Source organism: Sus scrofa, chromosome 2 (genome assembly GCF_000003025.6).
Source record: "Sus scrofa isolate TJ Tabasco breed Duroc chromosome 2, Sscrofa11.1, whole genome shotgun sequence".
NCBI classification, from domain to species: Eukaryota; Metazoa; Chordata; class Mammalia; order Artiodactyla; family Suidae; genus Sus; species Sus scrofa.
In genome coordinates, this window is record NC_010444.4 from 61,739,669 (window position 1) to 61,761,139 (window position 21,471).

Below are 21,471 nucleotides of genomic sequence, written 5' to 3' on the forward strand. Positions count from 1 at the left end.
TCCTTCAGTTCCATTTTTCTTTTTTAGCCAAAGCAATCTTGAAAAAGAAAAGCAGAGATGGAGGAATCAGGATCTCTGACTCCAAACTATAGTACAAAATTATATTAATTCAATTTTAACCTTTTATCAAATTTTATGATTGTAGTACAATATTGTTGTGTATATTTATTATACTGAGCATTAGGTATCTATGGCATATTTACCACTTGTTGCAAGTTTGTGCCTTTAAAAAAGTGAAAATACAACCCATAAAATGGGAGAAAAATCTTTGCAAATGAAGTTACCCACAAGGGATAAATCTCCAAAATATACAAATATCTTAAGCAGTTTTATTTTTAAAAAAATGAAACCCAATCAAAAAAAAAAAAGAATGGGTAGAAGATCTAAATAGACATTTCTCCAAAGAACACAGACAGAAGGCCAAAAAGTACATGAAAAAATGATCATTATCATTAATTATTAGAGAAATGAAAGTCAAAACTACCATGAGTTATCACCTCACACCAGTAAGAATGTCCATCATCAAAATGTGTACAAATAATAAATGCTGGAAATAGTGTTGGAAAAAAAGGACCCTCCTACATTGTTGGTGGGAAGGTAAGCTGGTGCAACCACTATGGAGAACATTATGGAGGTTCCCTAAAAAACTAAAAATAGAACTCCAATATGACCCAGCAATCCCACTTCTGGGCATCTATCCAGAGAAAACCATAATTTGAAAAGATACAGAATTCCTGCTGTGGCTCAGCGGTAATGAATCCTACTAGTATCCATGAGGATGTGGGTTCAATTCCTGGCCTTGCTCAGTGGGTTAAGGACCTGGTGTTGCCATGAGTGGTGTAGGTGGCAGACACGACTTGGATCCCATGTTGCTGTGGTGTAGGCCAGCAGCTGCAGCTCCAACTCAACCCCTATGAACCCCTGGGAACTTCCATATGCTACAAATGTAGCCCTAAAAAGAAAAAGAAAAAGCAAAAAAATAAAGAAAAGATGCATGCTCCCTAAAGTTCATGACAACACTATTTACAATAGCTGAGACATGGAAGTAACCCAAATGTCCATCAACAAAGGAATGGATAAAGAAGATGTGGGACCTATATTTAATAGAATATTAACCATAAAAAAGAATGAACTAATGCCATTTGCATCAATATGGATGGACATTAGATTATCATACTAACTGAAGTAAGCCAGACAGAGAAAGACAAATATCATATGATATCACTTATATGTGGAATCTAAAAATATGATACAAATGGGATTTCCCATCGTGGTGCAGTGTTTAACGAATCTGACTAAGAACCATGAGGTTGTGGGTTTCGTCCCTGGCCTTGCTCAGTGGGTTAACGATCCGGCGTTGCCGTGAGCTGTGGTGTGGGTTGCAGACGTGGCTCGGATCCCTCATTGCTGTCACTGTGGTGTAGGCCGGTGGCTACAGCTCCAATTTGATCCCTAGCCTGGGAACCTCCATATGCCAAGGGAGCGGCCCAATAAATGGCAAAAAGACAAAAAAACAATATGATACAAATGGATTTATTTACAAAGCATAAACAGACTCACAGACATAGAACACAAACTTATGGTTACCAAAGGGGAAAGGTGGAGGAGAGGGATAAATTAGTAATTTGGGAGTAACTCTACACACTATTATATGTAAAATAGATAACCAACAAAGATATACTGTATGCACAGGGAACTGCGGTCAATATTTTGTAACAACCTATATGGGAAAAGAATCTAATAAAGATGATATATGGTAGGTGGATAGATAGATGATAGATGATAGATAGATATATAGATAGATAGATAGATAGATAGATAGATAGATAGATAGATAGATAGGGCTGAATCACTTTGCTATACACTTGAAACTAACACAACATTGTAAAACAGCTAATGTCAATTTAAAAAGAGTGGTCTAGGGGGCTTGTGGCAATGTTTTGGTAAAGGAAGTGAAAGTCAAGAAAGTGTTCAAAGGTAGATGATGACCTGAATCTGAGGGTTATTGAATGACAGACTGAGGATTAGGATGTGATCTTCCAGTCTGTGAGATGCTAGAGGCTCCAGATATGTCCAGAAGACTCTGGATATCACTAAGTTTGACAAAGGACACATTGTCTATTTCTCTCCAGAATACGCACAATTCTTCTTAACATATTAAAGGTTATGTGACTTCCTGTGGTTAAAAAAATAATTTGTTTAATGTTATTTAATCCATAATTTAGACACACTCACATATATTTGCAACTAACAAAATAATGGTAAGCATGTCAACAGGAGATAAGACAGACAGTTTGGTTCATGCCAAAATTGGACCCTTGAGGCGGTTGAGAAAATGTATATTGGAAAGGCTTTCCCAAGTTTCAGGGGTAGGTGCTGACTAATGTAGAGGTGATTTGAGTTCTCAAATAGGGACTCATGTGAAGATGAGGGCCAATTTATCTTACCACTTATAGACACCTTTTGAGTAATGTTTCTTGAGGCCAGTCCAGTAATAGTCATCTTTATTTGGATTGAGGAAATTATGCATAGGAATAAGGCAGATTCAGTCAAGAAATATGTGGCACTACAGGTAGAATTGGGCCCACATGCTGTAAACGGGTGGTCCACGAAAAGAACTAAGATATAGTGGGCCCAAGAGACAGGTGGTAACATTGTCCAATACAGCCGTTGAGTACCCAGGCAAAAAGTTCTTCCTAGACTTCCATTTCCACAATTACTATGGCCTATGTGGTCAGTCAAGTTATGGTCAACTATGACACTCAGCTCCTATGACACTCAGCACATTCATCCATGAAATAGAGACAGCAAAGGCAGGTGCCTCTCATAGTCAACAAAGATATAAGAGCACATTGTGATGCTTGATTGAGCACTGGATAAATAGTAACTAAGAGTATTATTAGAGGGCATTTACCAAGGGGGAGGAAATTGATCACCCATGAGCAGTGAGCAGCAATCCATGTCAAGACAGTGAATGTGTATTACAAAAGGCAGGATGAAGGGTTTGCACTGGATTATGCAGGGAACGTGTGGTCAAAGCATTCAAATATACACAGGACCTAGCACATGAGGGTGGATAAAACCACTCCTGCTCAGAGATTCTTGATTCATTGATGATGGCCTGGGCATGGGCAGTGATAGCTCCCTATTGGTGTGAGGTCTTTTGCAGCCTACTGCCTACTGAGCTTGCTCCACCACTAACATGCCATTGATCTCTGGGGGAAATTACTCAGACTTCTAAATCTCAATTTCTTCATCTTCTGGCTGGGGGTATTTTTTTTTAATATCTTTTTTTTTTCTTTTTTTTATTTTATTTTCCCACTGTACAGCAAGGGGGTCAGGTTATCCTTACATGTATACATTACAATTACAGTTTTTCCCCCACCATTTCTTCTGTTGCAACATGAGTATCTAGACATAGTTCTCAATGCTATTCAGCGGGATCTCCTTGTAAATCTATTCTAGGTTGCGTCTGATAAGCCCAAGCTCCCGATCCCTCCCACTCCCTCCCCCTCCCATCAGGCAACAACAAGTCTCTTCTCTTGGCTGGGGGTATTAACAGTCCTTACTGGCCAAGTTTGTTCTCATGATTAGCTATGTCTTAAGAACACAGCACATGCCACTTACCATGCCATCAGAAAATCTGATGCACCCGTATATTCACAGCAGAACTACTCACAATAGCCAAGACATGGAAACAACCTAAATGTCCACAGAGAGATGCATGGATTAAGAAGATGTGGTACATATACACAATAGAATACTACTCAACCACTAAAAAGAACAAAATAATGCTATTTGCAGTAACATGTATGCACCTAGAGATTCTCATACTAAATGAAGTCAGTCAGAAAGAGAAAGACAAACACCATATGATATCATTTATATGTGGAATCTAAAACATGGCATAAATGAACCTATCTAGAAAACAGAAAGACTCACAGACATAGAGAACAGACTTGTGGTTGCCAAGGGGGAGGGGAGAAGGAGTGGGATGGACTGGGAGTTTGGGGTTAGTAGATGCAAACTATTACATTTAGAATGGATGGGCAATGAGGTCCTACTGTATAGCACAGGGAATTACATCCAATCTCTTGAAATAGAACATTATGGGGATGATGTGAGGAAAAGAATGTCTATATATGTATGACTGCTATGCAGCAGAAATTGGCACAACATTATAAATCAACTATACTTCAATTCTAAAAATGAGAAAAGATGTTCAGCATCATTAGTCACCAGGAAAATACAAATCAAAACCACAATTAGATATCACTTCACACTCATTAGAATTATTAGTAATATTTAAAAATATATATATATATATATGAATAACTGGGTAACTCTTCTGTAAATCAGAAATTGGTACAACATTGTAAATCAAGTATAATTTAAAAAAAAGAAAATCTGTATATATGGGTGTTGGTATAAAACATTCAGCACCAGGCTGGAGAGTATGTACTCTGGACAAATAGGAGAGGATCTGCCATTGAACTCCATATAAGAGGCATATATTGTGTCATTACTGTATGTCCAGCACTGTTATAGTCTGTAGGGGCACAGAGGTTAACCATACCAAGTCCCACATCCATGGTACTGCAGCCACAGCACAATATGAAAGGCTGTGAGGGAGACATCTGCTGGTCACTAAAGGATAATGTGGAAGAAGAAATGTTTTCTCGGTTTTATAAGGCTAAACAGGAGTTCTCTTGGCTGAGAGCAGAAGAAAGGGCATTCCAGTCACAGGGAATTTTGAGGACAGTGAAACATTCTGTATGGTATTATAATAATGAATTCATCTCATTATTTGTCAAAATTCATAGAAGACACAATACCAAGAGTGAAACCTAATGTAAACTCTGGGCTTTGAGTGATAATGATGTGTCACTGTGGCTTCTTCATTTGTTTCAAACATACCACTCTGATGCAAGATGATGAAGATGGGGGAAGGCTGTCAGCCTGAGGGCTGAAGAGGGGAGAGTTATATGGATGGAGGACTGGCAGACTGAAAACCCCTTCCCAGTTGCTGTATTTAGAGAGACTTTATCTGAGGTGGCCAGGGTTTTAGTATGCCTGTCTTTGTTCTATCTCCTCTCTGTTCATTGGAGTAACTACAGTTTTACTGCATTTTTCTCCCAGATGCCAATATACATGGAAAAGCACCCCCAACCTCTTAAGTCCATTCCTAACCCTGGTCTTCTCCTGCTCTAAGAGCTCCTGCGTCTCCCTATTGCCATGCCTGGACGCTGGGAGAACCTGACCATCAGTATAAAGTCCTGTGGTCAGCTAAAGAGGCAGGGTCTTGACCCCAGACCATCAGTCCCGCCTTCACTCAGCCACGCCCACCCCTGGATCCTCACAAACCCCAAGTGCCCCCTGCTGGTTGTAGGCGAGACGGGCTAAAAGTGACAACACAGTTTTATTGCTGGGAATCTGCGCAAGTATGGGGATGGTATTGGACTGAGTCCCAGGCCTGGAGGAAATGCCTCACTGAGGGCTTGCGCTCAGCGGCTCCACCCGCAGCCAAAGTCCGCCCTCCGCGCGCAGAATCAGCTCTGGCTTCCTGCGCGGCTCTTCCTCCACCGGCAGAACACGGAAGCGCAGTAGTGTGAGAGCCAGGACCACTTTCATCTCTGTCATAGCGAATGTCTGCCCAATGCAGTTCCTGCAGGAGGGAGTTGGGGTAGGACTGAGCCCAGGACTCTCTCCCCGGCCCCACCGCACTGTCTGGCCTACAACTCTCATAGCCACCCACAGAGATCCTGCCTGGGTCCCCCAGGTGGCCTTGCATATCCCCAGAGCCTCGACCAGACTCCAGTCCCAAACTCTGACCAGCAGACAGATAAACATGTTCTCAAGTTACTGCGGACCACTCCTTGGGCCCATCCTCATTCCCCAGACCCTCACTCATAACCTCTGGAAGAGAAGAGGGAGGGCAGCCAGACCTCTCACCTTCTCTTCAATTTTCTCCCTTCTCTGCCCCCACAGTCATGCTCAGAATCCCAGTCCCTAACATCTGAACCCTACTACCCTATCCCCACTTCCATTACCCCATCCCCACCTTTACCTGGGCCCCGCTGAAAAAGGGATGAAAGCCAGAGGTGACCTCTCCTTGATGTTTTCTGGGTCGAAGCGGAATGGATCATAGACCTGGGGATAAGGCCAAGACAGTGTTAAAGGATGGGATCTGCCAAGACAACCTGTCTTGGCAAGGCAGAGGTGTATATAGTGGGGGAAGGTGAAGTGCGGTTTGTCAAGTCAGAACCCCATACCCTCCCCTGGGTTCTCCAAAGGGAGTAGACAAGGATAAGGGATGGAGGGGTGGGGAAGCAGCACCTCAGGATCTTGCCACACCAATGGGTTGTGGTGGGTCCCAAAAATACTGATGAGGCAGATAACACCTGTGGGAGAGGAGGGGCCAGTCAGGACTAGTTCCTCCTTGCCTGTTCAGCCCCTCTTCCTGATCAGGAACCTCCTCCCCGGCTCATATTGGGCACCTTTGGGGATGATCCGGCCATCTGGGAGCACAATGTCCTGGGTACAGCGATGGGAGATGACAGTGACGGGAGGATGCAACCGCAGACTCTCCTTGATGCACATGGTCAGGAAGGGCAACTGTGCCAGGTCATCCCTGAGGAAACCCCATAACAATTATCCAGGGAGTAAAAACACATACACACACACCCAACCCTCCTCTTACCCATAAGACCCTCTCTCCCTGTAATGAAAACATAGATCAAATATCTCCAAACTCCTTAAGTCATGCACATCAACACAGCTTTTTCTTTATCCATCAAATCTCAATAAAATGGTTCTTAAAAAGATGTAAAGAAAAGCAACGACACAAGCACCAGACAAAATTTAACCAGGTATTTTTAAACACTTTTCTGAGCAGAACACTACACCCAAAAGCCAACCATAAAAAGTTTACAAATTTGTATAAAAATAAAATATTCTTTATGGCAGGATAGCAACATCTAAAGGCAAAGGGTTAAAAAAAATAGAGTCAATGTTTACTCTTATTTATTAGGGCACTAGAGATAACTAGCTAATGCAATTAGACAGAGGGAAAAGGAGAGTAATGTCATTTGAATTGTGGGGGTAAATGTGTCATTTTTGGCAGATACTGATTTTATACTTGTTTTGAAAACAAGAGAATTCACTGGGAAAGTTTTAAAAACATTGAAAATAAGATCCAGTAAGGGAGCTAATTTTTTTAAAAGTCCCCTTATTTTTGGGTGGTGATTTAAATTCTTAATAGCTGATAGCAGTTAACTAGTTCAAGATTGGAAAACTAAAAAATATTATCTCTATGGCCCAACATCACTCATTTCCCTTCCTCACAGCTTGCCTAGTGATTATTTTTTATGTATCTTTCCAGAGGTTATTTTTGCATTAAAAAATATATATAGCATACTATATACTAGATACAGCGCTGTATCTTTTTTATGTAACAGTGTATTAGGTGTGTATTAGTTGTATGTCTCCTGGGACTTGTGTCAAGAATAGGGGCTTCCCCTGGAGCTATAAAGTAATTCCCATGACTTCCTCTAGAGGCTCTGAGACTCCTTTATTTTTTATTTTAAATTTTTGATTCATGAGGATGTTATTTTCTTAAAAGACATGAGTAGTTTGATTTAACTTTTTCCATGATCCTGGGTTGGAAAAATTAATATTGTAAAAATGGCCATACTGCCCAAAGAAATCTACAGAGTCAATGCAATCCCTATAAAATGACCCATGACGTTTTTCACAGAACTACCACAAACAGTCCCAAAATTCACATGGAACCACAAAAAACCCAGAATTGCCAAAGCAATCCTGAGAAACAAAAACCAAGCAGGAAGCATAACTCTTCCAGACCTCAAGCAATATTACAAAGCCACAGTCATCAAGACAGGGTGGTACTAGTACCAAAACAGACATACAGATCAATGGAACAGAATAGAGAACCCAGAAATACACCGAGACACCTATGGTCAATTAACAAAGGAGGCAAGAACATAAAGTGGGAAAAAGAAAGTCTATTCAGCAAGCATTGCTGGGAAACCTGGACAGCTGCATGCAAAGCAAGAAACTAGAACACACCCTCCCACAACGCATGAAAATAAACTCAAAATGGCTGAAAGACTTCAATATAAGACAAGACACCATCAAACTCCTGGAAGAGAATGTAAGCAAAATATTCTCCAACATCACCAACCTTATGAATATTTTCTCAGGTCAGTCTCCCAAGGCAACAGAAATAAGAGCAAAAATAAATCAATGGGACCTAATCAAACTGACAAGGTTTTGCACAGCAAAGGAAACCAAAAAGACTACTTACAGAATGGGAGAAAATAGCTTCAAGTGATGCAACTGACAAGACCTTGATCTCTAGAATATACAAGCAACTTATACAGCTCAACAGCAAAAAAGCCACAACCCAATGGAAACACGGGCGAAAGACCTGAATAGACATTTCTCCAAGGAAGATATGCAGATGGCCAACAAGCACATGAAAAAATGCTCAATATCCCTGACGATTAGAGAAATGCAAATCAAAACTACCACAAGATACCACCTCACACCAGTCAGAATGGCCATCATTAACAAGTCCACAAATACCAAGTGCTGGAGGGGTTGTGGAGAAAAGGGAACCCTCCTGCACTGTTGGTGGGAATGTAAGCTGGTACAACCACTAGGAAGATCAGTATGGAGATACATTAGAAATCTATACATAGAACTACATATGACCCAGCAATCCCACTCAAAGGCCTACATCAGTACAAAACTTTCCTTAAAAAAGACACATGTACCCACATGTTCATTGCAGCTCTATTCACAATAGCTAAGACATGGAAACAACCCAAACGTCCATTAGTAGATGATTGGAATAGAAAGAAGTGGTATATATACACAATGGAATACTACTTAGCCATAAAAAGAATGAAATAATGCCATTTGCAGCAACATGGATGGAAGTAGAGACTCTCATCCTGAGTGAAGTAAGTCAGAAAGAGAAAGACAAATACTATATGATATCACTTATATCTGGAATCTAATATACAGCACAAATGAACATTTCCACAGAAAAGAAAATCATGGACTTAGATTTGTGGTTGCCTAGGACAAGGTGGACGGAGTGGAATGGATTTGGAACTTGGGTTAATTGATGCAAACTATTGCTTTTGGAGTGGATTAGCAATGAGATCCTGCCCTGTAGCACTGAGAACTGTCTGGTCACTTATGAAGGAGCGTGATAATATGAGAAAAAAAGAATGAATACATCTAAGTGTAACTGGGTCATCATGTTGTACAGTAGAAAAAAAATTGTATTGGGAAATAACAATAAAAAAAATTTTTTAAATTAGATATCCATTTCACACTCTTGGATAGCATATGCTAATATTATCAATTAAATGTTTTCCACAAGTCAATCATATATTAAAGTCAATCTCCTCCTGTCCTTTGTCCTTTCTGTCTCCCACCTTTTTCCTCCTATTTGTGCCCAATTGCCTTCTCACCCTAACCTCAAATACACCCAAATATCTATTTTGACTTTACCACTCTTTACCACTCTTTCTCTAAACCCCAGGCCTGCCCATGTCCAGGTGGTGTCCTGACATGGGACTATTTATCCACCAGACTGAAAACTCCTAGAAGGCAAAGGCTGGGTCATTTGTGAGTCTCCGGGACACAGAAAGAGACTGGAAAGAATTGGAATAGCACAGAATTTGGGAGAGGGAGACAGTGTAGCAGTTGTTGAATGGGAACCGGATATAGATGCAGGTGTTCCTGGAATGGAGCTGAATGACTTTAATCCCTAGGTGTTTGCTGTGAATCTTGGACTAAATAATATGAGGAATTAGGGGGAAGGAAATGAGAAAACATTCAGGGAATGGAGATGTTTGAAATCATGTTATTTGGGAGAGAAAGCAAGGGAGTGGAGGAGAAGTTCACTTATTGAAAATGTGCTAAGTGGCACCACATGCCATCACTCTTTGTCACTAATTCTCTCAGAAGTACAGGTGTTTCTATCCCAAAAGACTACAAACTCCCCAGCCATCCATGCTGGGTACCAGATCTTCCCTCTAGGCTCTTCTCCTATTACCATTAGCAATAATGACAGAGTCAACAAAAAGATTTTCTCTGTTTCCCAGCTGAGAAGCAGAGCCAATGAGAGGGGCTTAGCAAAATGTCATTGAGGACCTGCACTCACCATTCAATCTCTTTAGGCTCACGGTCCCTCAGGAGCTCATGCACCTCCTGCCGGCAGCGCTCCTGGTATTCTGGGTGCTTTGCCAGGTTGTACAGGACCCAGGAGAGGCCACTGGCTGTGGTGTCATGGCCTGAGAAGTAGCAAGACAGGCTTGGGTCTCTGGGCTACTTCGGCACCAGAGGGTGGACAGCATCCTCCCAGTAAGGCCCATGGGTAGGAACGGAAGGGATGGACTGGTCCAGGGTCTACTTGTACCCTCTATAGTGCCACACTGGAACCCTCACCCTCAAACATGAAGGTGTCAGCTTCAGCTCGGATATCTTCATCTGACAATCCCTTCCCATCTTCATCCTGGAGAGGAAGTAAGATCCCCAGAATCACACCAATTCTGAGGAGCCCTGGGCCTAAATTGAGACAACCTGGAAGCTCCATCATCCATCCAGGAATCCAAGCCCATCCTGAACCCCTAGACCTCCCTTGCTCACCATCACCAGAGGCCCTACCACTAAGGCATCCTCCGTGACCTCTTTGCCTCCTATGTGGTACCTGGTGAAAAGGATTCATGGCCCATAAATATTCACATGTTTCTACATGATGAGGGATTTTTGAGAAAAAAAAATTACTGGCAACCTGGGTTACAGAATGATTGAATGGCAACAGGCCTTAGAAGCTAGAGATTGAGCATTGATCCAATTTCCTCACATACTAAGAGGAAGTAAAATCTCAGATCCTTCTCAATTTCAGACTTAGCAGTCCCCTGCAGCCTGCATTCCACTCATCCATCTCTAGAACTTATCCCAGACCCATCTTTCTCTTCCCCAGACACCTTCCATGCCTCCTAATCCCTCTGCATCAAGTCCAAGTTCTTTGATCAGGTCATAGTCCATTCTACCTCCTGATCTCAGATCCCAAAGAAGCCCACCTTGGTCAGCAGGAGCACATCAATGATGTCCAAAGTTTTAGCCTTAGCCTTGGCCTTGAGGAAGTCATCAATGCCCTCTGTGGGAAGGGTGTTGCGCCGCTCCTGGATGACGGCATCTGTGAAGTCGTGAACTAGGCGGCAGGCCTTATGGAAGCGCCACCCATCAGGGGTGAGGTAGTACAGGAAGTCCAGGTGCAGGAAGATCTGCTGGTGCCGTTTTGCCACAAGAGCACTGAGCTCCAAGATGGCAGCAATATATTCACTAGGCTTCCTGCAGGATGAGAGTATGAAAGGGAGCAACAACCTAAAACACCTGAAGCCCCAAAGCCAAGAGCATTCCCATGAGGAAACTGAGTCTCCAAGAACACATGGCCCACAGATACACAGTGGGGATGTGACTTTCCAGACACTTCTCTCCTTACATCCCATCTCTGTGAGCTGCCTCCCTGCTCCACGTGCTCAGAGCACAACTTAAATATCACACTTCTCTCCTTCTCTCTTACCACTATCTCCCTTCTCCTTCCTAGAACTATCCTCACTGCTCAGACTTATCCTCTCCCAGCTGGTCCATGAGTCTAGCCCCCTTCCTTAGTCTCCTTACATACAATGTCAAGTTTATCCAGTGTCTTCATGACAGTTAGACTTCTCTCAAGTTAGATATCCAACCTCAACTTTGACCAAGACTCTCATCTGTTCAAACACCTTCCGTGGCTCCCTGGAAAGCTTAGAATAAAGTTCATATCCTCTTTGTATGGCTTCAGAATATTCCTACAATATACAACCCTGCTCACTCCTCCAACATTATTTCCAAGTTTGCACCCACTTTACTCATCTAGCCTCCTGGCTTTTATCAAACATACCTACCCATCTGAAAGGATTTCTTCTTCTCTTTCCTCTTCCTGTCCTTCAATGTCCAGCTCTGACACACCTCTTGCAGGAAGACTCTTCTGATTGCCCTGCCCAGTCCTCCCCTCCCACATCTACTCCCTTGGGTCTATGGCTCATATTCTCAGGCAGGCCGTGGGTCAAGACTCACTCTTGGCAATTGCTGTCAAAGCTGAAGACACATTTCTGCAGACTGTCCAGGGTCATGAGGCTGATGTGTTCAAACATGTCCAAACGGTTGTGGCCCTCTGTGACCAGACGCTGCCACTTGGCCTGAACAGAGAAGAAGGAAGGGCTGGGGCTGCGGCTGGGGCTGGGTACTGCCTCCCCTAGGCCCCTCCCAAAACCCAAACACCCAGATGCACCCCTGGGCCCAGGCACCCCTGTCAAGGGAGGACCAGGCTTGGGTGGCAGTGAAATCTGTTACTCTTAGGACATGAATCTCCCATGGCTGGGAGTGAGGAGATCTGTATTTAAATCCTGGTTCTGCCTCCTACATTCTCAGTCAACGTATTACATAAAGCAAATACATGACAAATGTTAGCTTTCAGTATCTTCATCGTTATGAATTAATTAGGAAAATATCCCTTATGTTGAGAGAAATAATCTCCCACGGGCCCTGAGTACCCCTGCACTTTCCTGCATGTTATTCCAAAATAAAAAATCCTTCCAGGCCCTAATGTTCTTTACCTGAGACTTTTCTCAGGGTTGTGTTTGCAGCAAACTACCTTGAGGAGTTAAGTTATGGCTCCCATGGACAAATATCAGGCTTGCTTCTAATGGTTATAAAAGTCTAGAATCCCTAAACAGAGTACCCCTCCCCATTGTAGTGCAGCATACTATATGAACAGGCATCTACTGAAGCCCACCTATGTCATACTCATGGTATTTGGTGATTTGAAGGAAGAATGCAAACCAACAAGAAGCACATGCTGTTTTCTATGTCAAGAGAAATGATGTGAATTGTCCTTCAGACTCAGGAGTCCCATGTTTCCTGGCAGAATCTACAAAAGAGTAACTGGCTCCCCCATCAGCTTGTGAGCCTCTTTGCAAAATCCTTACCTCCCACTACTCAGTTTCTTAAGTATATATCCAAACCCTATGCAATATGATTTTTTTCAGCAACTTCTATTACAAAGTGGAGCCTATTTCATCAACCTCTTGATTCTGAGCTGGACTTGGACTTGCTTTGGCCAATAGGCTTGTGAAAATGATGAGGTGATCATCCAAAACCTAGACCCCAAGGGGCATTTTAGTTTCCTCAGTCTGTTGGAACCTTGCCTTCCATGTGAACAAGCTTGATATGCCTTCTGGAGGGAGAGAATCTCATGAAAGAAAGTCCAGTTGCCACAGCTGAGACCATCCTAGATCAGGTACAGCCAGCCAAGCTCCGTATCTGTTAGAGGACTGACCTAAGCAGGGCTAAGCCTCCTGTCTCTGTGGTCAGGCTACCCAAGAGGGCTCTCCTCTTGCTCTCCATGCCTCCCCTGCTGGACCAGTCCCTGTTTTACCTACACCCAATTCACATCCTATTCACATGACTGACCTTTCATCTTAATCTTAGAGCCTAGTCAGTAAATGCCTATGTTCTTGCCTCCACCTGAGATGGTGATTGTTCCAATCTTCAGATCAGAATATCTCTACCATGATAGCTTATCAAATGAGAGGTGAGGGGCAAGCTTCTCTATTGGTTTCCTTGTAACCAATGAGGTATGCTAAACCCAATGCCCACTAAAACTTATAACCTCTCTCTCTTGCTCTACCTCCCCTACTAGTAAAGACTGCAGCCACATCCTGCTCACCATCTACTGCATGATCTTGCTTCAGACATGAAAGATCCCCTTATCCATGAAACTACTGATGTCTCTGTTGCTGAATCCAGGCTCTTTCTTTAGTCTTGGGACTTGCTGGCCAGGAGAATGCAATCAAACACTATCTGACCCACAGCTGATTGCAGATATGCCATTCAAATCCAGTAGAACCAGCCAATACACTCACAGACTTGTAAACACCAAACACTTATTATTTTGAAGTGATTTGTTACTCAGGAATAACTACTACACAGTGTTCATCATCATCATCACCAACTGTTTCACAAGATTTCAAGGCTTCTGTGAGGAAAAGTAGAAACTAATACTTTCTGAGCACCTACTGTGGGCCAGAGACATAACCCCATTACATCATCTTGTCTGTCCTACAAAGCAGGGATCACATTATCCTCATTATACAGCCCAGAAAACTGAGGCTCAGAAAGGAAGAGCAATGGCCTCAAGACACCCAGATTTCCAGACAACATGCCTCTAAGTCCTCCTTATCCCCAAGACTCCAGGTGGGACTCTGGGTTCAAGAAACTCACATGCATGACATTCACGCTGTCATTGAAAATCTTCATGTAGGGCTTCAGGATGTTGAAGTGGAAGGCAGGTGTCAGCATGCGACGGTGGCTGCTCCACTTGTCACCAGCACTCAGCAGGAGCCCATCCCCTGCAGAGACAGCCATCAGGAGTGGGAAAGAGCAGTATCTTCCCCTGGACCCCCAAGGTTGTCCTCAATCCCCTTAACTCCCAGTTACTCACCCAGCCAGGGCTTCAGAAAGTCGTAGAAGACCACATCCTTGGGTGCGACGGCAGCTGACGTGAATGAGGACAATCAGGGGCCAAGGAGATGAAGAGGGGAGGAATTTTTGTGGGAGGTGGAGGCTTCCAGCCGGAATCTGCATTTCCTCCTCCAAGCCCAGTATGGCAGGCATGGGGTCAAGAGCACAGGAAGCTGGGAGGAGGGGTGCTATGGGGGAGATCAGACCAAGATGCAGCATAGAACAGAGCAAAGGCAGAGCCTACGGACACAACTCTATGGGCTTAGACACACCCAACATGACACAGCAGACCACAATATGCCTTGAAATGGCTCCTACACAGTCCAACATGTTCCAAACCCCCAAGAATAGTCCAGCATTGTACAAAATGCCTTTACAAAGACCTAGGACACCACGTCTGCCCCAGCATTCTGATATCTCCTGAGACATCAGACCCAATACATGAGTTGACTTGTCCTGATAAGGTCCCAACATGCATGACACAACTTCACATGACACAGCACACTCTGGAATGGACCTGAAGACAATCTGATGTGACTTGAGTGTGCCCCAGGTGGACCTCAGACAGGACTTCAATACACAGACATGAATCAGGTGTGACCCAGACACACCCTAAGGTCTGTATCAGACAAGACTCATATAAGGCCCCAGGCATTTCTCAGAGTCACCCTGAGTGCCAGACCTCAGACAAAGCCCAAACATGGCCTAGACAAGACCAGCATAAAAAGAAGACAATTTCTAATGGCATCTCAGACAAAAAACAGACAGACCATGACATGACTCAAATGTCTCTGGTCACAGGTAAGCCCCAGAGACCATCTCCATTTGAAGCCAGGTGTAAATGTAATCAAGGGTCACCAGGTATAACATGTACCCGCTATAACCAGAATCCAGGTAGAAATGTAAATATGACCAGACATGGCCACACAATAGACATCACACAGACATGACTAGAGGTAAGGCAGGTGAGAGTCAACATGAGAGAGAAGCAGGAACATCTCTGCCACAGCCCCCTCTGCCTGCACCCTGGTCACCTGCCCAGCTAGAGGTAGCACAGAGACCATGGAAGCAGGCAACCTGGGCCATGGGTGCCTACCTGGAGCAAAGAGCACAGGCTTGATGCAGGTGGGGTGGAAGATGCGGATGACTGCGTGCCAGGGTCCCACCCACCAGCAGCACACATCCCCATAGGTGCTGGCCAGGTCCTGTGTATACAGGAGACCCTCCTCTGAGCTCTCAATCTAGAGAGGAACAAAAAAGACCCACTTGACACTATTCTAGGCTGCCAGAGGGAAGGACTGGAGTGACAGTGATCCAGACCTGACCCATGAATTACCCACAACAGCTGCTTTCTGTCTTCAGCCTCCTCCTGGGCCACCTTCCCTCACCCTTCATACACAACAATTTGGGTCCCTTGGTTACAAGGATAGAAAAGAGTCTCTCCCTGTTTGAACCCCAAACACCATGTTCTCCTGACTTTTCTTCCATCCCCATATTCCAGATAAGGAAACTAAAGCTCTGGATGATGAAGTTACTTGTCCACAGTCTCCCACACAGCAAGCCTGAGATGTGAGCCCAGGTCTGTATGAATCCAGGGCCTGAGTTCTTAACAATCAAACTACTCTGAGCCCCCAAACAACAACTCTGATGACCCTATGCTTGCCAAGACGGTGCACTCAGATTCTCAGAGACTCGGGAATCAGTCCTATGACCTAGGTAAGGCAAATGAAAAGGAATCCAGCACCCTGTGAATGAGCTCACTTTTCCATGGGGGTTGATCTTCTAGGATTCATCTTTACCAGGATGATATCGAAGCCATTACAGATGAACAAAGAACTAAAAGACGAAGACTGATTTTTGATGACATTGTTTGATACCTGGATCCAGCTGTGCCTGAAGACAAAATTCCTTGGACCGGACAATCAATCAATCCCCTTTCTTTCTTAGACCACACAGGGCTGCATTTCCACCACTAATAGCTGAAAGAGACTTCAGCAGACAGAGAGCGCCAGAAACCTTCCCAGAGGCATCCAGCATTTTGGCGTTGGAGCCAAGATCTCTGACAGATGCTGCCCATTCCTCTGATTTCCTGGTCTGTCTGTGAATGGGTGGGCAAGAGAAGGGAATTTGTGTGGTGTGGAATATCCTTAGGGAGATTACTGGAGCCTGGAGGACAAGGGCACTGAACTAGAAGTGGTTGAGCTGCAGGATAATGTAAAAGAAGCTGACCCACCAGAGAGGATGTCATGGAAATACTAGCCAAGATCCTCCACCAGACACAAGCCTTCATCATTCTGGGCCTTGAGGGTGTGTGAGACAGAGGGAAGGCCTAATAGGGGGCCTGGAATGCTATTAATGCCCACTATATAACAATATCTCTGCTTTAAGGAGCTCCCTTTGTGGCTCAGTGGTAATGAACCTGACTAGTATCCGTGAGAATACACATTTGATCCCTGGCCTCATTCAGTCAGATAAGGATCCAGTGTTGCCATGAGCTGTGGTGTAGATTGCAGGAATGGCTCAGATCCTGAGTTGCTGTGGCTGTAGTGTAGGCTGGCTCCTACAGCTCCAATTCAACATCTACACTGTGAACTTCCATATTCCACGGGTGCAGCTCTGAAAAAAAAAGACCCAAAAAAACCTTCTGCTCATCATTTCAGACCCAATTCCAGCAACTCCTCCTACAGACAGCCTTCCATCATGCCATAGCAGAGAAACTTGCTTCTGCTCTGGGTTTCCATAGCCCACAACTTCTGGCCAATTTCTGAACACACCAGGGAAGGGATCTCTCTCTCCACATTTGTCTCCTCAAAAATGGGACTGTCCTTCACTCATGGCTCCAGGTTGGGGTGCAGACAGCAGCAGGAGCAGGGAAGAGGTAATGAGACAGGTCTTGGTAGAAGTAAAGAGGAAGACGGCTGAGAGAGAAGAGGGGAGGAGGGGCCAGGGTCCTGTGGGGGCCACAGAGAAGTAGCAGGGAGAAGCTGGAAGCCCTTAAATATGCCACCACACCCACTACCACAAGCTCTGCATGGGTACCTGAGGCATTGGCCATAGTCCGGATCAAGTCAGGATGGCACAAAACAATGATGGGAGTGATGGGGCCCATCCAGATCATAAATCCATTGGGGTATGTGTTCATCATCTGAGTGAGTTTTGTCATGCCCTCCTCCGTGGGGGGGACCTGCAAGCAAGGAAAGAGCCATCACTCCCCAGAAGGAGACACTGCAGTGAACGGTGTGTCGGATTCTGCAAAGATGGAGGAAATATCTCCTTCCTCCTGCTCTTCTCTCTAGGAGAGGGTGGGTTTGGGGCCTCCACAATCCCAAGGGTGCATCCTGGGATATAGGGAGAAGACACGATTTCTGCCCACAAGAAGGCTGACCTTGACTGGACAAGACAAATTTTTCTCATCCTAGGAGTGGGTCCAGCCCCAGGGGAAACACAGAAGGAAAACTCAAGGGGGAAGTTTTTGGATAGGATGGCGGACTCAGGACTTATCCCTTGGATTTGGTCCCACGTCCTTTCATGTTCTGAGTCCATGTGGCCTCTAGTTCCTTGCATGCTCAAGGGTCTGCAGACCTGAGACCTTCCAGTCCCCAAGGGACATCCAGAACAATACCCATCAATCAGTACAGCAAGTCTGACCCATGACCACCCTCTGCTGGCCAGGGTCTATGCAAATGCATCCTCTCTATCTACCTCTCTGCAACCTATGGAAGTGCTGCTTAATTGTGCATTTACAGATGAAGAAACTGGGGCCATGTCCCCCAAAATTTGAAAAAGGGCAGTCATATCCTGATGAAGTATTCTCTCCATCAGGATTCTCCAAGCCTGACAAATACTTCCAGGTACTCTAGGCAGGTGATCATAAGTCAAATTCACCTTTATGACTTGCTCTCATCTCCCCAAGGACCCTGAAGTGTGGATTCAAAGCAGTTGAGAATGGTCCAGAGAAGGAAAGTGGGTCAGTCAAGGTCACACAGCATGAGGGGCTGGAGGAAGGAAAAGTGATGAAACCAGCCCTCACACCCATGACCCATGACCTCCATCTTTTCCTGCTACCTACAAGACTCACTGGGGCCATTTCAAGACCCAGAATCTCAGGAAATCTTCATAGTGAGCTTCAGAATGCCCCTGTTCTGAACTTTTCCATAATAAATAGTAAACCCTCCCCCAAGTTGTTGTTCCCCTCCCAGACAGGAAAGGAAAGCTATGCTCCTCTCTCAGAAGTGCTTGGAGATGGGAGGAGCTGGATACCCATCCCTTTGACCTTGCCTGAGGGAGGTGATGGCAAGTTAATCACGGGTCATGAAATATGTATTTTGCGTGCTTAATGTATGCCAGCCCTGGACTGGGCACTGTACTATCTGCTCCCCAGAATGGGAGAGATGGTTAATAAGCCTCTGGATAATTACTGTTTAATTAATCATGAGCAGGGCCAAGTAAAATGTCAAGCCGGTGGGGGGGGGGTGGGAGGTCTAAGAAGGCTTCTGAAAGGGGAAGTGAGTGGCCAGCTTTATCCAGATTAAGGAATGGGCCCATCGGACATCTTGGGGTGGGGAGGGAGGGGAGTAAGAGAAGAGCAAGAGGTCTCAGGAAGGGAGGAGGTTGGTAGCTGTACCTGTAGACAGGTAGCTAAATCCTGTGGAGAAGCTGTAACACAGAATGAGGTGACACAAGGAAATGGGCATTTTCAGGGCAGATCCTGGACAGCACCCCCATGAGGAGAACTCAAGGCCATCATAGACACCAGGGGACCAAACTCTGTGCAGCCTGGCCTCAGATATGTGCTAATGTGTGGAATAAGCAGGAAATGGACCACAAAGCAGTCTAGGGGTGAAAGGAAAGGATATGAGAAAGGCCTGGGATGGCAGATCAGAGGAATGAATGAGGAAAGAGGAGGCTCCTTGGCCTCCCTCATTCTCTGCTGTTCCAGACTCCAGCCCACCCCCTGAGCTCCACTCCTGAAGTCCAGTCACCCTGATTCCACAGACCCACCTGCTCCCCACACTCACCTGGCCCATGTGACCCAAGAGCCAGTTCGGTTTTGGAGGCTGCGGGAAACCTCGGAGGCGGCGAACATTGTCAAGGGAGGTGCAGGTCCAGACCAGGACTCGGGCCAGGAGCCAGGAAGCCCCAACCAGGAGCAGGAGTAGCCATGGTGAGGCTTCCACTGGCCCCAGTCCCAGCCAGGATAGGCTCAGCTGCAGCATCCTACAGGGCAGACAGGGTGGAAAGTTAGCCCCTGATACTGAGCAAAGGGACAGTGATGGTGAGCTCTGAGGCAGAAATAAGTAGAGGGAGAGGAACAAGAAGAAGAGGGGGAGGGAATGGTGAGTGCTAAGGAAGAAAGGGCTCAGAGATAGGCAGACAGGGGCTCAGAGAGGAGAGAGACCCAAGAATACCCAGAGGTAGAAGAAGAGAGAGAGTTAGGGAGAGGGCAAGAGAGAAGAGAATGAAGAAATGCCAGCACAGAATCAGTGGACATTTGCCGTGGGCCCCTCTCAACCTTGGAGCAGAACCCTCAGCCCTGCCGACACCAGTACTGCACCTTCTGTCTGGAGCACTTAATCCCCCGAAACTTCTGTCCTCTTCCTAGGGAGTCTTCTTTCCTGTCCTTATCTCTGAACTGGCAGAGGTGGGGCTTGAGTGGCTCAGCCAATCCCTGCACACCTAGCTACCTCCTCCCCAACTGGCATCTGCCCAAGACTTAGAAACCGAGGCCCCTAGCTCCAGAGATGAAACAGCTGAGTCACATGGTACAGGTGCTGGCTCCTCAGATTTAGCACCTCCCGTGAGCAGTGAGAAGCTTTTTGGGCTGAAGGCAAAGGTGACTCTGGAACCCAAAGTTTATAGCCACCCCTGCCCTTCCAAGGCCAGGATGCAGCAGGTAAAATATGAATGTTCAGGTGCCAACTGTGTCCCAAAACATCTCCATGCCTCTCTCCATGTGTGGGCCAGAAGGGCAGCATGCACCATTTCTTGGCACAGAATCAGGAAGCCCAGAAGCAAGCAACCTCTGGCCTCCAGGGCACACACCCTGGCAGGAGTTCAAGTCCTGCCTCCAAGCAACCCAGACCTTGGGTTGAGATAAGACTGCTGGGAGCAGGAACAGAGAAACCAGCTTGGCTGGGGATTACCACAGCAGATTCAGGGGTTAAGGGCGCAGTCAGAAGAGGGCACCTGAAGCCATGAGTGGTAAGGTTGGGAGAGGCCAAGAGAGCACAGGCTCCAACAGGGGAGGGCAGAGCTGGGAGATCCTGAGTGGAGTACTGCCCCATCTTCCCTATGACTATGGGCTGTGCTGACCCTCTCTGGGATCAGCCTTCCCATCTGGGAAATGGGATCTTGGATGAGACCCTGACACAGGGACAGAGGAGGATTCCACAGGAAGATGGGGCACATCAAGAGAGTGAAAGAAAGGGGCTGGCAAAAATATGTGTGCTACTGTGTGCCAGTACACTGAACAAAGTAAACCTACGCTGTGCAGAAAACCATGAGTAATTAGTGTCTAGTGTGTGCTGGGTATCTCAAAAGCAACCGTACTATGCTGCTATACAGAAATGTACCTACTATGCTCCAGGTGTGCTACATAAAGTGCATCTAGGAGTTCCTGTTGTGGTGGAATGGGAGGAAGACACTTGCCAAGAGCAGGAACTGAGTGGAACACAAGCTGCACAAAAAGGCAAGTGTGTTTTTTTCTTCAACTCTTCTACTAGCATATGGATTTCCTGAGGTGGTCTCTGTGAGGATGCCAGTTCGATCCCTGGCCTCTCTTAGTGAGTTAAGGATCCAGCATTGCTGTTAGTTGTGCTGTAGTTTGCAGATTCAATTTGGGTCTTATATTGGTGTGGCTGGTATAAG

The 21,471-nt window shown here is 45.4% G+C and overlaps 1 protein-coding gene across 2 annotated transcripts; it reads right to left on the bottom strand.

The window, feature by feature from the left end:
• On the bottom strand, window positions 5,401-20,303 carry CYP4F2 (cytochrome P450, family 4, subfamily F, polypeptide 2). Of its 2 annotated transcripts, none has more exons than XM_003123434.4 (13): window positions 20,159-20,303; window positions 19,623-19,821; window positions 15,701-15,845; window positions 14,585-14,638; window positions 14,365-14,492; window positions 12,160-12,281; window positions 11,124-11,394; window positions 10,486-10,552; window positions 10,202-10,331; window positions 6,498-6,631; window positions 6,337-6,401; window positions 6,068-6,150; window positions 5,401-5,665 (listed from the first exon to the last, which is right to left on the bottom strand). In XM_003123434.4, the coding sequence occupies exons 2-13, from the start codon at window positions 19,818-19,820 to the stop codon at window positions 5,488-5,490; spliced, it is 1,575 nt and encodes a 524-aa protein (XP_003123482.1). In that variant the 5' UTR covers window position 19,821; window positions 20,159-20,303; the 3' UTR covers window positions 5,401-5,487. The 2 variants fall into 2 exon arrangements, with proteins under 2 accessions (XP_003123482.1, XP_003123481.1); XM_003123433.3 differs by lacking the exon at window positions 15,701-15,845 and adding an exon at window positions 17,644-17,788.

Bases quoted from the DNA above. Each gene is read 5' to 3' on its own strand.
- CYP4F2 (XM_003123434.4), bottom strand. From the start codon at position 19,820: ATGCTGCAGCTGAGCCTATCCTGGCTGGGACTGGGGCCAGTGGAAGCC. The intron at 14,639-15,700 runs GTAGGCACCCAT...CATTCACGTCAG, and splicing joins GCCTGTGCTCTTTGCTCCAG to CTGCCGTCGCACCCAAGGAT. The intron at 10,332-10,485 runs GTGAGGGTTCCA...GCTACTTCTCAG, and splicing joins TGACACCTTCATGTTTGAGG to GCCATGACACCACAGCCAGT.